Source organism: Eretmochelys imbricata, chromosome 7, assembly GCF_965152235.1.
Source record: "Eretmochelys imbricata isolate rEreImb1 chromosome 7, rEreImb1.hap1, whole genome shotgun sequence".
NCBI classification, from domain to species: domain Eukaryota; kingdom Metazoa; phylum Chordata; order Testudines; family Cheloniidae; genus Eretmochelys; species Eretmochelys imbricata.
Genome location: NC_135578.1, coordinates 75,756,080 through 75,769,502, shown reverse-complemented (window position 1 = coordinate 75,769,502; position 13,423 = coordinate 75,756,080). Strand labels below are relative to the sequence as shown.

At 39.9% G+C, this 13,423-nt stretch overlaps 1 protein-coding gene across 1 annotated transcript in view; it reads right to left on the bottom strand.

Annotated features, from left to right (window-relative positions):
- BICC1 (BicC family RNA binding protein 1) overlaps positions 1 to 13,423 on the bottom strand; it is a 228,813-nt gene that overhangs the window by 44,334 nt on the left and 171,056 nt on the right. The window contains exon 4 of the mRNA XM_077822492.1: positions 1,393 to 1,472. Within this exon, the coding sequence (XP_077678618.1) occupies positions 1,393 to 1,472 (80 nt within the window). The remainder of the gene's footprint in view (positions 1 to 1,392; positions 1,473 to 13,423) is intronic.

The following is a 13,423-nucleotide window of genomic DNA, read 5'->3' as shown; positions in this document are numbered from 1 at the left end:
TAAAAAGTGTTTAAAACAAGAATTGTTTTCTGGCCTTTCTGTGCAGCTGGACCACTGTTAAACATATATATTGGGGGGTATCAGGGTTATCCATTTGGCCTGGGGAGCATAAAAGAGGAAGACAAACTGGAGGTAGGGGGAAATCTGAGGAGTACAAGGTTCATTCCACAGCAGTTTAAAGTCTACTAGGTGTTCAGTGAACTAAAATCAATCCTTTGCCACAAATTCACATGCAGTATACTGTGCTACAGAAAGGTGGTATGTGCTAACAAATTACCTATGTGAAACTGCTAGATACACTCTTATTGGCCAGTTCTCAAAGGGAGTTATTTCCCAACTTCTTTTTTGCTCAAAATATCAGAACAGCTATTTCTGATGCAACTGGTTGGAAATTGTAACTTACACACACACACACACACACACACACTTCTACCCTACGAAATGAAAAGTTCTCAATCAGTTTGAGGTCAAGGCTTAACTCAACAGCCTATGTCCCACTACTAGGTTTGAAACGCTAGCAGCAGCACTGAGGATAAGGGAGAAAGAGGGGATTTAGACAAAGATGTCAAAACTGTCTTGCTGAATCTGTGCATTTTGAACCTGAATAATAAACTGACTCTTCCTTTTGGACTCAGTGAGATTAGTTTAGCTTTTTCTTTTGAGCATTACCTTGCATTTTTAATATCAATTCCACTTTCGAAATAACCTTTTAGTTCTCAGTTTGTTTTTCTGTTATATTAGTGTTTGTCCTACACCTAAGCATTTACATATAGAATGCTTAGATCACCAGAACATCTGAGTGCAGAGAGAATGACTTGTCAATTTATAATTTTGTCAAACACTTGATCTGTGAACATAAGAGACTCCCCCAGCCACTTATTTAGTAAGCCTCGTTGTAGTCAAATTTCTGACACTCAACATTTCATTTCTGAAATATCATAAAATTAGGAAAACGCACTATGCTTTCCACAATTCTGTACTACAAAATTGGCCACACAATCTACTACTTGCAGTGGAGTTTGACTGTATTTTTTTTAAAAGAGAAAACTCAGTTCAAGTTTTTAGCCAATATGATAAGGAAAATCTCCCCCCAAACGTGAATGGAACGGAACCAGAAACAGTGTCATCTTCTTAAGTCTGCACAAAACTGAAAAACAGTTTCAAACAGAAGTGTATTGAATTCAGTATCAACACACACACACACACACACCCCGCCCAAGGGACACTTTACTAATCATATTATTCATTTTAATGTAAAATTTTAATAAAAACATCTGCTTTTAAATTAACTCTAAGTTGCTGCAGAATTCAGCGTCACTATGGCATGGAAATAGGGGCCTGCACACAGGATTTCAGCCCAGGACTCAATTTTTAAACTAATTTTCTTCTTACTTTTGTGTCCAAGACAGACATGATCTTCTCCTTAGCTTCTTTAACATTTTCTTTTTTTCCAGAGACTTTAATATGGGGATCTAAATAAAGAGAAAAAAAGATCAACAAACAAGGGACATGGGGAAAAATCTATCAAAATACTTACTCTTTCACGATCAAGCATTAAACAAATAACCTACTTTTAAATTTTAAAAAAAGCTTTTCATTGTTCCTTTTAAAAAGAAACAGCTACTTTAGATATGTTAAACTTTAGAGGTGAACTAGAGTACCAAACTCTTTTGGCATTGGCTAAATTACTCCAGCATGTTAATAATCAATTCATTCACTCTTCCCACGTGATTTATTGTGCTCCGTAATATCATAGTAACAAACTCGGTTTTAAAAAAATGCAAAATTACATATTACTACTGTGATATTACAAAGCAATCTACTGCAGTGTAGACATGTAACAAAACTGTACCAAAAACTTCTCTTGCTGCATGCTAGTAATGGGCAACCCATAGCCATTTGATGTCACAGTGTTTTTTTATATGCCAGTTTATGCTTCTTCTACACAGAACCTAATCTGTGGATGCTTACCAACTCTTAATTATGCAATTAATGTAGTTATGAGATCTCTATACCGTTGTTGTCAGTCATTACACCTAATCGCAAAGCATTGGAATGGACATAAAAAGCTCCTTCCCTTGGACCATTAGTAACAATTCATGCATGAACAAAATATATTTTACACATTTAGGAGGCATTCAATACTGAGTATCACCTTACTGAAGTTTTTGCTTAATCAGACCTAAAGTACTGGATGTAAAAACTTAGGTATTGACCATAAGAGTTTTTAATCATCAATGAAATATGAGATGATGATGTAACCCCAAAGAGTTATCAAGCAAAGTACAATGACAATTAAACAAAACCAGGGGGTTAAATTCTGAAACTCTTAATCAGTCAAAATGGTCATTGGAGAATCTGGCTCAAGGAAGTTAAACAGGACTTGGAACTAACCCCAGTGTCCATTAACTGAAAAGGACACCTTAAGTAGAAGAGCAGCACCATCTGGTGTCTGGAAATGTGAACTACCATAATCCAATATTCCCAAACAGAAATGGGCCCAAACCAAACCACCCTGAATTTTCAGGTGTTAGATCTGGATTTTGTAGTTTGGATCCAGTCTTGTCTCTTTTCTCCTAAAAATGAGACTGTATGCCTATTCACAGTGTAGTGTGGCCCTTTCCCCCATAGTGGAATTTGCACTTGCTCAAGGAACTTCTAAATCCACTGTTGCACAATGCATACTAATGTGATTACACCTGGTACTGCATTTTAACAAAAGCCATCCAACATTTTGTAATATGTATGGGCATTCAAATTTTCAATGGAAGGGGGGAAACAAACAGAATAAACCTACGTTTCTTCTATCACCAGATATTTAAAACAGTCAATCATAACATCCTTTATTTTCAACTGAGTACAAAAGGTTTACAACTCAAAAGAGACAATTTGCAATGCTTGGATACTGTTATGTTCCAAAACAAGAGAGAGCAGGTTTTATCTCAACAAGTTTTGAAAAAGTTCAACTGAGGAGAAAGGAACTCTGGAGGCATAGATAATTTGCTGCCAAATTGCACAGAAATCACAAAAATGCAACATTTTGAGTTCTAATCAGACTTAAACAGGCATAGTTTTGTTTTTTAATGGAAAACAGTCACAAAAATGTGGTGTGCACTCGTGGCATTTACAGAAGCTCAGAAATCCTGCTGTTCCAGACTTTCCACAATGGTGGTACTGAGCACCTCATCAATTTTTTAAAGGGCATTTTCTTTATTTTTTTCTCTTGTTTTATGTTTGGCATAACCCAAGTGGTTCAAATATATTTTAGCTCAAAATGTCTGAAAAAGCTGCTACAAGCAATGATTCTTAGAAGCAGAGATCCCAGCACATTATGAATGTGAGACATCAGAGATGACATAAAAGGATACTTGTATTTTACTGAAAAGTGGATAAATAATTTTTAACAATATATTTCAACACACTTCTGATCAATGACAGAAGGTACTTGAGGCCACCATCTTGGTATCTCCTGAAACCTTGTGAAACCCAGATGAGCTAGTACTGTTCAACTGACAGTAAACAGAGACAGGCAGACACAGTACTAACATCGAAAAATTAGGTGAGGATAGATTGGGGGAGGGGGGATCTCCATTTTTCATTTCCTTTGGCTTTTTAGATTTTGTTGGTGTTCTCACACTCACAAATTTCTCAAGTTTATTATACTTTCAGCCTTTATTTTTGTACCCTAAAAAGAATAAAAACAAAGTATGTTACAGAATGTACTTAATTTTCTTCCAAAAAACAAGAAAACTCAACTAAGCCACCGTTAGAGATTTTGAAACTCAATACCATTTTCACAGTCTATAAAATCTGTCAAGATTACAGTCTTAATCTCCTTTACAAGATTTTCCCACAATGACAATATAAGATTAAGAATGAGCATATGTTGCTAGTCTATAGAATTCACCCTTTCAGACTCAGCCCTCTCTTTCTTTCCATCAGGGAAGGGCACTTTATGGGAATGTCTTGCACCTGACTGCTGTAATTCTAATTCTTGTAACTATCATTCTTGAGACAGTTGTACAGGAACTGAAACTAAGAAGTTCAGTGAAAACCAATATCTGCCCTGTAACATTGAATCACTGAATACTGAAAAGTGGCAAGCTGAATTATCGAGGAACTGCTCAGGTAATTCATTCATAGATTCCGAGAGTTTAAACTCAGAACAGAGAAGATCATTAGATCTTCACCTAGTCTAGCCCCCTGTATATCACAGGTGATTAAATTTCACCCAGTTACTCCTGTATTGAGCCCAGTAATTTCTATTGATTACTGGATATCTTCCACAAAGACATCCAAGTCTTGATTTGAAGACAACAAGAAATGGAGAATCTATAAATTCCCTTGGTAGTTTTGTCTAATCTAATGGTGAATCTCACTATTAAAAATGTGTGCCTATTTTCTAATTTGAATTTGTCAGTCTTCAGCTTTCAGTCACTGGTTCTTATTATTCCTTTCTTTGTTTGATTAAAGCGCTGCAATACCTGGTATTTTCTTCCCATGAACGTACTTAGTAATCAAATTTCCTGCCAATCTTTTTGATAAAATAAACAGATTGAGCTCTAAGTCTCTCACTGTGAGGCATCCAGCCCCTGAATAGTATTTATGGCTCTTTTCTGTACCCTCCCTAAATGTTCAACATCCTTTTTAAAATGTGGACATGAGAACTGGATGTAGTATTCCAGCACCATCACCAATGCTGTAAATAGAGGTAAAATCACCTTACTACTCTCCTGTATACACACCCAAGGATCTTATCAGCCCTATTTGCAACAGCACTGCATTTGGAGTTCATGTTCAGTTGTTTATCCACTATGACCCCAAAATCATTTTGAGTCACTGCTTTCTAGGGTACAATTTCCCATTCTGTAGATTCGGTGTGCATTCCTTGTCCCTCGATGTATAACTTTGCATATTATGTAGTAAAACTGATGTTTGAAGAGACCCAGCTTACCAAGCAATCCGGATCACTCTCTCTGACTGCCCTATCACCATCATTTTTACTGCTCTGCCAGTCTGTGTCATCTGTAAATTTTAATCAACAGTGATTTCTTCCAGATTGTTGGCAAAAATATTGAGTAGTGCAAAGTCTATTTATGAAGTTGACACACATTGAAACAGTGGTGACACCAAACAAAAATACTGAATGAATTATTGCTTTTGGGGGAATGAGGGGAGGCAGGCAGAGGGCAACAAACAAGTACACAACGGTGAGTTAGTTAATGGTAGGAAAAGGAGTAAAGGCAAATAAGAATCGCTTTTGCAACGCCTTTGAGGAAACAAGACCTAAAGAGGAAATAAGCCCGTTAGTGAAGGAGGAGGGAGAATGAAACTAATGACTCCAATGGCAAATTTAACATTTTACAAATGTGTCTTCAACAATAGAAATGAAGTTTGAAGTGTCATTGCTGAAGAGCAGGTGAGGGAAAACTTGGATATTTTGAAAATATATATATCAGACAGTCCTAACAACAAGGTGGATGAGGTAATGTCTTTAATTGAACCAATTCTGTTGGTGGAAGATATAAGCTTTTGAGCTTCACAGATCTCAAGTGTGGAAAAGGTAACTAGAGTGTCACAGCTAAATACAAGGTGTGACAGATTGTTAAACATAAGGGGTTAACACGTAGAAAGAAACCACTTAAAAATGAAGTGGGCAAATAATAGCTCTACAGTCATAGGACAAAGGAGGGGTAATAGAGTCCATCACCCACGTCTACCACATCCCCACCAAGAGTCATAAGAAAAAAGAATCATCTGACTGGCCACTTCCCAGTGGACAAAACCACACACTTGATTATGACATCAGTTACCTCCTGAAAACAATCGCCAGTGAAATCCTTAAACAGCACATCCACCACAATCTCTCCACCACTGAGAGGACAGCTATACAATCCCTGAAATCCAACCACTAGATACTGATCAAACCAGCAGACGAATGCCATCACAGTTCTCAACCATGACGACTACATCAACAAAGCCAACCAACAACTCGCTGACAATACCTACTATAAAGAACTCAAAGAAGACGTCCCCGTCCCCGCACAACAATTCACACAAGAATTTAAGGATATCATGAAATCGTTCCCCAAACAACTCCAAGAGAAACTCTCATTTCCCATGTACTCACCCCACATACCTTCTACATACTTCCTAAGATATACAAACAAGAGAACCCAGGCAAACACACCATATCCGACCATGGCATTCTTCATGAAGGAATATCAGGACTCATAGAAACAATCCTCAAACCACTCACCAAACAAAGGGTCAGTTTCCTCCGGGACACAACCAACTTCCTCCAGAAACTCAACAATATTAACGTTCTCCCTCAGAACATTATCCTTGCTACCATGGAGGTCATGTTCCAATACACCAATTTCCCTCAACATAACAGCATCACTGCATGCCTCAAATACCTACAAGATAATGGACAACACTCACATATTTACCTTAAACTATCCATTTCATTCTCACCCATAACAACCACATCCTGAAAGAAATCTTTCACAAACCCCCTCTTGTGGCCTTCATTGCTCCCTCCCCACCACCTCACCAAACTTATCGTCAGAAGCAAGGTCCTTACAGACTAAGACTCACCAACTCAAAATGGCACCAGACTCTGCCAAAACAGATGCAAATCCTGCAGACATATCTCCACTGCTATGACGATCCATGCCTATCACAGAGTGTGCTGTACTCCATCCAGCGTATCAAATGCTCTAACAACTATGCCGCTGAAATCAGACAATCATTACGCTCTCAAATGAACTCATATAGAAAAATGATAAAAGACAAAAAACACCTTATCATCATTGGGTGAAAACACTCTATATCTGCCCTCTCAGTCTTCATTCTCAAAATAAACCTGTACTATACCTTGAAAAGACAAACATGGGAATTTAAATTTCTTAACTCTGCTAGACACTAAAAACCAGGGTCTCAATAGAGACGCTGGTTTAATGGCTCATTACAACAATTTATAACCTACTAGCCCTCCTTTTCCTCTGACTACAGGGTGTTAATTGCTCACTTCATTTTAAGTGACAGGTTTCAGAGTAACAGCCGTGTTAGTCTGTATTCGCAAAAAGAAAAGGAGTACTTGTGGCACCTTAGAGACTAACCAATTTATTTGAGCATGAGCTTTCGTGAGCTACAGCTCACTTCATCGCATCCGATGAAGTGAGCTGTAGCTCACAAAAGCTCATGCTCAGATAAATTGGTTAGTCTCTAAGGTGCCACAAGTACTCCTTTTCATTTTAAGTGGTTTCTTCCAACATCTGTCACACCTAATATTTAGGTGAGACACTCTAGTTACCTTTTTCAGACCTGAAGAGCTCTGTGAACCTCAAAAGCCTGTCTCATCCACCTACAGAAGTTGGTCCAATAAAAGATATTACCTCGCCCACTTTGTCTCTCGTATCCAGGGACCAACGTGGCTACAACAGCACTGCAAACAAGTCCTGACAGCATGGATTCTGTGGTGTTAATGGAATTCAGCTCACAAGTTTACCCACTACTCAATTATTTTTCTTTTAAGAGAGTCCTGAAGAACTGGAAAAATTCTTCTGATTAAGGCCTATTCTACACTAGAAAATTAGGTCAGCATATCTCTGTTGCTCAGTGCCATGAAAAATCCACACTCCTGAGTTGCATAGTTAAGCAGACCTAAGTCCTCACATAGACAGACTGATGGAAGAATTCTTCTGTCAACCTAGCTCAGGGGTAGGCAAACTTTTTGGCCTGAGGGCCACATCTGTGTATGGAAATTGTATGGCGGGCCATGAATGCTCATGAAATTGGGATTGGGGTGCAGGACGGGGTGAAGGCTTTGGAGTGGGGCCAGAAATGAGGAGTTGAGGTGCTGGAGGGCACTCCGGGCTGGGGCAGAGGTTGGGGGGAGGTGAGGGCTCTGACTGGGGGTGCAGGAGGTGCTCTGGGATGGGACAGAGGGGTTCGGAGGGTGGGAGGGCGATCAGGGCTCCGGCTGGAAGAGCAGGCTCTGGGGTGGGGCTGGGGATGAGGTGTTTGGGGGTGATGAGGAGGGGATTCCAGGCTGGGACTGAGGGGTTTGGAGAGCGGGAGAGGGATCAGGGCAGGGGGTTGGGGTGTAGGAGGTGATCAGGGGTGCAGGCTCTGGACAGTGCTTACTTCGAGCAGCTCCCGGAAGCAGTGGCATGTCCCCTCTCTGGCTCCTACGCAGAGGCACGGCCAGGTGGCTCTGGGCTCTGCCCCATTCACAGGTGTCACCCCCGCAGCTCCCGCTGGCTGCAGTTCCCAGCCAATGGGAGCTGTAGGGGCATCAATGATTTCCAGATCTAATGTGCTCAGTTTAAAAATTAATTTAAAAAACGGTCTCTCTCCATGCTAGTCCCAAACTCAAATTGTGAACTAAAATCAAGCTGGGTTCTTTGCTTCTCATTCTTCATTACTACTATTGTTGACGAAATTCTTCCCTCATCATAACTCTGCAATTCCAGTGTCTTCCAATTATTCTCTCAGTGACACCTGTGTAATCTCATTAGTTACACCTGTACAAAGCTACTGAAAGCGAGTTATTGAAACCTGGGAAAGAATGCTCTTGATTATGTACAAGGCAGAACAGAATCCAGTTCACATGTCTACTGCTATTTTTTGCTCTGGATTGCTAACAAAAAGCTTATTTTACTAAATAAAGCCAACAGATATGAACAAGTAGAAGAAGTGAAGCTGCTGAATAAGAATATACTGTTCTTGCACAGTCACTTCACAGCATGCAATCCACACTCCTGAGACACATAGCTTTGACAACCTAATCCACAGTGTAGACAGCGCTAGGTTGATGGAAGTATTCTTCCATCAGCCTAGCTACTGCCCCTCAGAGACATGGAATAACTACGTCAATGGGAGAACACCTCCCATCATCATCAGTAGTGTCTGCACTAAAGAGCTGCAGCTGTGCTGCTGTAGTGGTTTGAGTATAGACACTCTCAGATATAACAGTAACATGTCTAAGAGTACCATATCTTTGCCCCTTTCACCATAATATAATAAAACTCATATCCAAAAATTAAAATGCACACCAGAGGTTTGCTACAATATCATTACCATACCAACCATGTAAAAAACACAACCAAACTACAAATCCAATCACATTAAATATGCTAGCTAAAGGGGCTGTTTTAAAAATACGGATTAAAATTATATCCCCAACAGAAAAGTAACTTTTTTGAATATGTTACTGTAATTGTCAGTCTAGCAAGTGGAAAAATATTCCAATAGACTTCAGTGGAGTCAGGATTTCACCCCCAATTTCATCCTTCTATGTGGCTGTGCACATTTTATAGAAAACTCCCAAAACTGGACCATTTGCCCATTGTGACTGCTTTCAGAACTGCTCTATCACTGAATGGGAGTGAAAAAGAAGCATTTTTTCCTGAACAAAAAAATTGCATATGATAACATATGTTAAATGATTACTTCACACTCTCTCTCTCACACACACACCCCCTGTAGCCTTCAAATTGTTACCAATGAATACATGGTTTACTACACACTTTGTACAAACATTAATTACAAATTCAGTTGCTCTGCCTTTCTAAATGCTTTGGCAACTGCTGCCATCAACTAGGAGCCAATTCCTTTAAAATCCTTGTTCCAAAGGAGTTGTTACTTTTTGGCACTACAAATATAAGATTGTCCATCAATTATAGATGACAAGGGATGCCCATTTGTTAGAATGTAGAATAGAAATTATGTCAGATACAGACTGCTGAATATAAACTCATTTTCATACAATAATTCACTAATTGTGATTCCTTTATTCATCCAATGGCTATAAAGCCCAGATTTAAATGTATATCAAAAAACAATCTTAACCTTAGAAAAAAATCTTAATTCATTGGACAAAGCTATGAATTATAGACACACAGAGTAACTTTTCTGTCAGGTGTAAGTGTACAACAGATGGAATTAGTATATTTGTAATGGTATACAAAGTGCACAGGCATAATAAAGCCTTCACTGGATATCTGTAGATTCAACAGATCCTGATCCATCAAAGCACTTATGCAAAGTTGGATCAGGGCTATACCAATGATGCTGGTGTGTCCTGAGAAATGGATTGGTGCCCTACAGGAAGATACGATTGTGACAGGATCCCCAGGGTACAACCTGGAACTGGGGTACTGCTGTGTCCCCTTAGCTCTCCAGCCTGGGCTGTCTCTCACAATGCTTTGCTAGTGACAAGCAGCAAACCCCTCCAGGCACTTATCACTCAGCCCAACAGTATGTGGAGCACCACACCCAGCTAGATTGCCTGAATCCTCCCAGAATCACTCATGAATCTCACAGAGAAAGGCACCAGCCAATTCTCCCCTGCTCCCCAGTCTTCTACCCCAGAGCTGAACCGTCTTGCCCTCGTCAGAAGCCTGATCACCCAGTCTGCCCCTCTCTCAATGCAGAGAGGACATACACCAGCCTTTGTAAACGGAGTTGAGATTTCCCAAGCACTACAACCAAAACACACTCTTATGTAAAATATAAAACAGATTTATTACTACAGAAATATAGATGAATATGGGGGCTACAGGGTGCTACTTTGAGATACAGTTTTTCACAATTATTCAAAAGAATTTCTATTACAAGGAACATCAATTGTGGGGATCCTACATTCTTATTGAAAAGGATCTCAGTTTAGAGAATATGTTGCATGTTTTTGAGTATAAAGCTTTTAATCACATTGGAGTTAAGCAACCCAGTGTTATGGTTCACACACTTGATGATTTTATGAGAAAAGCTTACCAGCTGCATGGAGATAATCTTAAACATAAGATACACGTTACAAAGCTGGGAAAGATTTTTCTTATGAAGTGTTCGATAATTGTAGTAAGACTTCCACCCTTTCCAAAATAAAGTAAAATGGGGCTTTCACTATGAACTATTTTAGGGGGGCTATTTTTCTTTCTGTCAAAAGTACTTAAAGGGTTAATCTAACGTCAGCAGCAGTTTTCCCTCCTGAAGAATGGGGGGTTTATGTCTAACAGAACTGCATATATTATTCAGTGAGCAGTCAAATTTATCACATGAAATAGTAGGAAGCTCCAGTAACATGAATGTAAGGATCACCTCAGGAAGTTGTTCACAACATTCTTCAGTTTGTTGCATTCCCTATTTGAAGTGGGTTGCTCTTGCTCCCACCCACCATTCTCTCCCCCTCCCCCCTTGCAGCTCTATGGGGATGGGGGGGTTCATGTGCTCTTGTAGTTGAGCTGAGTCCAGGAGAATGTGACGTCTGGGCTAGCACTCTTCTGCCTGGCCCTGCAGCCTTGTATTTATGAGCCACTGCCATGGCTGGCTGTACTGGGGCATCTGTGGGAACAACATTGAAAGGATTTGCCCACAGATTGTTCATTAATGAGCACGGAACAGGGAGAATAGCAAAGTGGGCACAATTTACAGTGCTACACAAGTACAGACAAGAGTGTACAAGGCAAGTCAAGGCATTCCAACTGCCCCAGGCTCCCTCAGGGTTCAGAGACCAGTGCTGGGAACTGGACCCAGCTACCTCCATCTCCCCTTAATCTACTTCAAGCAGGTGGAATTTGGAAAGCCCTAGCCCCTTCAGAACTCTTTTCCTCAAGCAGTCAGCAACAGTCACAGACAAGAAATAAGGTCCAAGTCAGGGCCTTCCCCTGCTGCCCTTTATCCCATTTGTAGACCATTGTAGCCTCCTGACACTTGTACTCAGCTCTGAAACTTGCACTTTGGGTACTGTTTTTTTTTTTATTTGCTCCATTTGCTTCATTTGACATGGGGTTTTGTTTCCCACCTCTCCGACCATTAAGAAGCCTTTAATCGTCCAATACATTAATGCTATCTATTGTGCTTGTTCTTCCTCCCCTTCTACTCCGACTTCCTCAGTTTACTTCTTTCTTTGCTCATTCCCATAATCCCTAGACTCCTTCTCACCAATCCTCTCCCCAATTCAGCCCCAGCAAGAGCCCAATCCAACAGAAGAACACAAACAAAACGCTTCACCCCTAAGACTAAGTTTCAATATATAAACAGAATAGCCTGCATGCACATCCCACATCCCTCCAGCTGAAGGGCAACCAGTTCCAGTAGCACCTATCACTACAAAGGTTCTTTCAGGGCAGCACTCCAAAGCCCTTGGATCCCTCAGGGGTGCAGCACCAGCAAAAAATATCATACTGTTTCTCCTGCTCTACAGATACCAGAATCTATATGCTTTCAGCAGAATAATGGTCCTTCCAGGACTCCAGTACCCATTAACAACAAGGTAATGATCTTATCTGAATCCTCATGTCTGCATTGCACACTCTGCCTCCTGTTGTCTTCTCCATCCACAATGTTTCTCCTTTTTCCCATACATTTCCTCTTTCCTTCAATCCTCTCCTGCTTTGACATTACTCCTCCATCACCCTTCTTACCTCATCTATATTCTCCCTTTAATTAAATTAATTTTAAATGTATTTTTAAAGTAAAATCTCTCTCTTGCTAATATTAAAGGCTCACACATGACAGACTTAACTCCCTAAGCTTTTTTGTAACCTTTGTACTCTCCCCTTCTTGTATCCTATCTTAGGCCTGGTCTATACCAGAAAGCTTCGCACTGGTGTAGCTACACAGGTATAACTATACTAGCAAACCCTCCTAGTACAGATGCAGATTACATTGTCAAAAAAGTGCTTTGGGCAGTATATCCTATGCCAGTTCAGCAAGTGAATAAACTATTCCAGCAAAAGCATTTTAATGCCAGCAAACCACAGCTTCTGCCAATATAGAAACATCACAAATAATCACACCCCTAACTGACTAAAGTTTCTAACATAGATTTACATTTAGATTGCAAGCTCTTCAGAGCAAGGATTATGTATCATTTGTTTAGAGAAGAAACACTGAATGCTTTAAAAATAACATGTAGCTTAGTCATGACTATACGAGACTTGGAGGAACTCCGGAAGGTCCTGAAAAGCTAGACAATTGGGCTGCAAATGGTAGATGAAATTCAGTATTGAGAAATTCAAAGTAGTTTTCATTGTTTACATACAATTTGAACTACATATGCACATGTAGCTATTTAGGAAGAAACACTTAGGCATTCTCAAGGACAAAAACATCTTTCCAATGAAAACATCTGCTCAGTGATCAACAGTGGTCCAAACCAAACAGTATATTAAGGAGTATGAAGAACAAGACCATACTGAAAACAAACACCATTATGTAAATGGAAGGTATGCCCTCACCAGGAATGCTACTCAGTTATTATTTAAACATTTAATCTGCAGTAGCACCCAAAGGCCACAGACAAAACTGAAGTTCTTCTTGTGTTTGTACAGTGCCTAATTCAGAACATGGATGTCTCTATCCCACAGAATCATCCCATCTCATAAGAGCATACCAGAAATGGGATACAAATAAT